The 2,752-nt window shown below is 42.0% G+C and overlaps 1 protein-coding gene across 3 annotated transcripts in view; it reads right to left on the reverse strand.

Annotated features, from left to right (window-relative positions):
• Positions 1–958: 958 nt before the first annotated feature.
• Positions 959–2,752, reverse strand: part of LOC138051328 (serine-rich adhesin for platelets-like) — a 64,127-nt gene continuing 62,333 nt past the window's right edge. For all 3 annotated transcript variants that reach the window (XM_068897521.1, XM_068897520.1, XM_068897519.1), the window contains 2 exons: positions 1,693–2,441; positions 959–1,374 (listed from right to left, as the gene is read on the reverse strand). In XM_068897521.1, coding sequence (XP_068753622.1) covers positions 1,171–1,374; positions 1,693–2,441 — 953 coding nt within the window. In that variant the 3' untranslated portion in view covers positions 959–1,170. The remainder of the gene's footprint in view (positions 1,375–1,692; positions 2,442–2,752) is intronic.

The following is a 2,752-nucleotide window of genomic DNA, read 5'->3' on the forward strand; positions in this document are numbered from 1 at the left end:
TTTGCACACCCGGCCCATTGCCCCTGCATACGGCTTACTGCGCTGTATCGATCTCGTGCCGCGGCTTCGATGCATTAAAGTGGCTCGATCAGGTTTGGACTATTTCACAAGACTGGCTTATTAGAAGGATTGTCATTGCAATACTGTTTCATGTAATAGCAATGTTATGGTACCATATGGAACATCAATTATTGCTCATCAACTTGCTCTCACTAATTTGACGTAAAAGGTTACCAGAGAAACAGGAAAGCGATCCAAAAACGCCCTATATTTTGTCTTTAACCGCTAAAGTTTGTTAATTGTGCAGATAGCTCTGAATCCGCTCCGGAGAATCTTGTTTAACTTTGAAGGGGATTTGTCTCAGCCTCCTCATCACTTTCGCGAAATAAAAAGTGGGGGTCACCTACTTAGTTTGGCACATGCAAGCGTTTGAAGACAAAATATAGGGCGTTTTTAGATTTCTTTCCTGTTTCTTTGGTAACCATTTACGTCAAAGTAGTGAGAGCAAGTTGATGAGCAATAATTGATGTTCCATATGGTACCATAACATTGCTATTACATGAAACAGTATTGCAATGACAATCCTTCTAAGGGCCGATTTACACGGTACGATTTTTGTCGCACGGACAACGGCTTACGACTAGCCCACGACATGATTTACACTTGTTGTGTACGTCAGAAAAAATGTCGTAGCATTTTAAAACATGTTTAAAACATGTTTTAAAATGCTGCGGCAATCGTAAGTCCTGTCGTAGGCCTGTCGTGAGCTTGTCGCATGCGACAAAAATAGTACCGTGTAAATCGGCCCTAATAAGCCAGTCTTGTGAAACAGTCGAAACCAGATAGAGCCATTACGTGAAAGAGTGTTGCAGAGTTAACTAGCAGTCTTTTGAAATGTTCGAAACCAGTTGCAGCCTCCTCAATTAAACTTTTCTTTAGGTGTTACTGTTAAAACTCCTTTCTCGTAATGAATTTATCTTTATTTTATTTTTTCATAAAGTGCCTTGACAACTTTGAAGCAGCTTTTGGCAAGGTAGGTTTATAGGGTACATTCCAAGGATCACGAAATCAAAAAACTACTCTCAATACATGAAATAACGTACCAGTTTTTCCTCTTAATCAATCTTGACTTCGCAAAAATTCGCAACTTAGACTCTTAATGTCCTTCACTTAGAACGTAACGCATCCAGAATCAGTCTGTTTGCTCTCATACAGATTTTTCTCGAATCCTTCAAGCTTTGTAACATTGCGAATTTTCTGTTCCATACGATTGGCGTCGTTCCGCAAACTATCGGCTGACATAAGTGCCAAGACGATCTGCGCTATAAGTGCTCTTCCACCTGTATCAAATGCTGCAAACATCGTGGCGGTCACCTGTAAGAGAAGGAAAATGATGTCAGCTTTTCGAGCTTAATGGGCCTGATGAGACACAAGTGACTCTTGCCGAAGCCCCTTCAAGTTTCCGCGTAGCATGCGGAGATCAATAGTATATTGTTACCCCCCACCCTCTTCCCCTGCCGTAGGATGGTATGCCAGTTCATCGAAGGTTACCCACAAGATTTCATGAGAAAGACACGGAACTATTTACACCCAAGAATAGAAAGAGGCACTGCGAGAGTAAAGTTTCTCACCCAAAATGAGAAACACAGCTAAATGACCCTAACCATGATATTCATTAGACAATGCACTTACCTTTACAGACGTTTTAGCCCACTCGCACCGACTCATCTCTTTGCGATTGTGCCAACTCTCGTGGATCGTCCAGAGCAGTCCACCTACCAGGGAATCTCTCAGTAGAACGTAGAGCGCTTTACCCTTTTTCCAGTAATTACTTCCAGCTGTTCTCCACGACTTGACAAAATCATCCAGTGCCTTCCGAGCCTTCGATGACTCCTTCATCCTCGTCGCAGCGTTTCCAGCTGTGTATTTCATGGCTGTCTTAGTTATTGCTGTCAAATCATCAGTGAGTCCAGCAGCAGCCTTTAGAAACATGAAACCCTCAATCGCAATGCTAGCGTACTGCCAGACCTTCGCCCCATTGATGTCATCGGGTGTTTCAATCTTCAACGGTGGCCGGAATTCCTCGTCTTCCATCTTAAACTCTACGAGCATCACGTCCTTGCCTCCATTCCGAATTCTTTTCAGGGTCATGTCGAACGTTGGGATGGTGAATGCTTCTTGAATCAACTGAATACGTTCCATAGAAAGTCTCTCCTTAAGAAGGCTAACGATATCTTCTCCACGATTGTGCAAAAACTCTCGATCAAACTCAACCTGTTCTCTGGCTGCGCGCGTGGCTGCCTCAGTGATGGATTCTTTGAAACGTGGATCTGCCTCAATCTTAGCATAATCTTCTGGAGAATATTTCTTCATTTCCTTAAAGGTTGCTTCCACGGATTTTTGGACTATCTCCGTGGTCGCCATTGTCAGAGACTGATGGACTAAAAACAAAAAAAAAGATTTAATTGGTGATCTCGTAGATCTTTTTTTATATTCTTCATTCTTTTAACAGATTTTCTCTATTCGCTTTGTTTTAAAAAGAGATCGTTGTTGTATGGACCTACCTGCTTACTTGGTACTGATTCAGTTGAACTCAGTTTCAAAGGAGACTGTGTTGTGTAGGTTGAAAGCGCTTGCAAGTTCCTTTTATGTAATTGTGTCTGGCAAATCTAATCGACCGTGCGATTGATACAACAATTTCTCATTTTCAAACATAGTTGTGTTTTTAGCTGATTTTGTTTCGCAACGACAG

This window comes from Montipora capricornis, chromosome 6, assembly GCF_036669925.1.
Source record: "Montipora capricornis isolate CH-2021 chromosome 6, ASM3666992v2, whole genome shotgun sequence".
Taxonomy (NCBI): Eukaryota; Metazoa; Cnidaria; class Anthozoa; order Scleractinia; family Acroporidae; genus Montipora; species Montipora capricornis.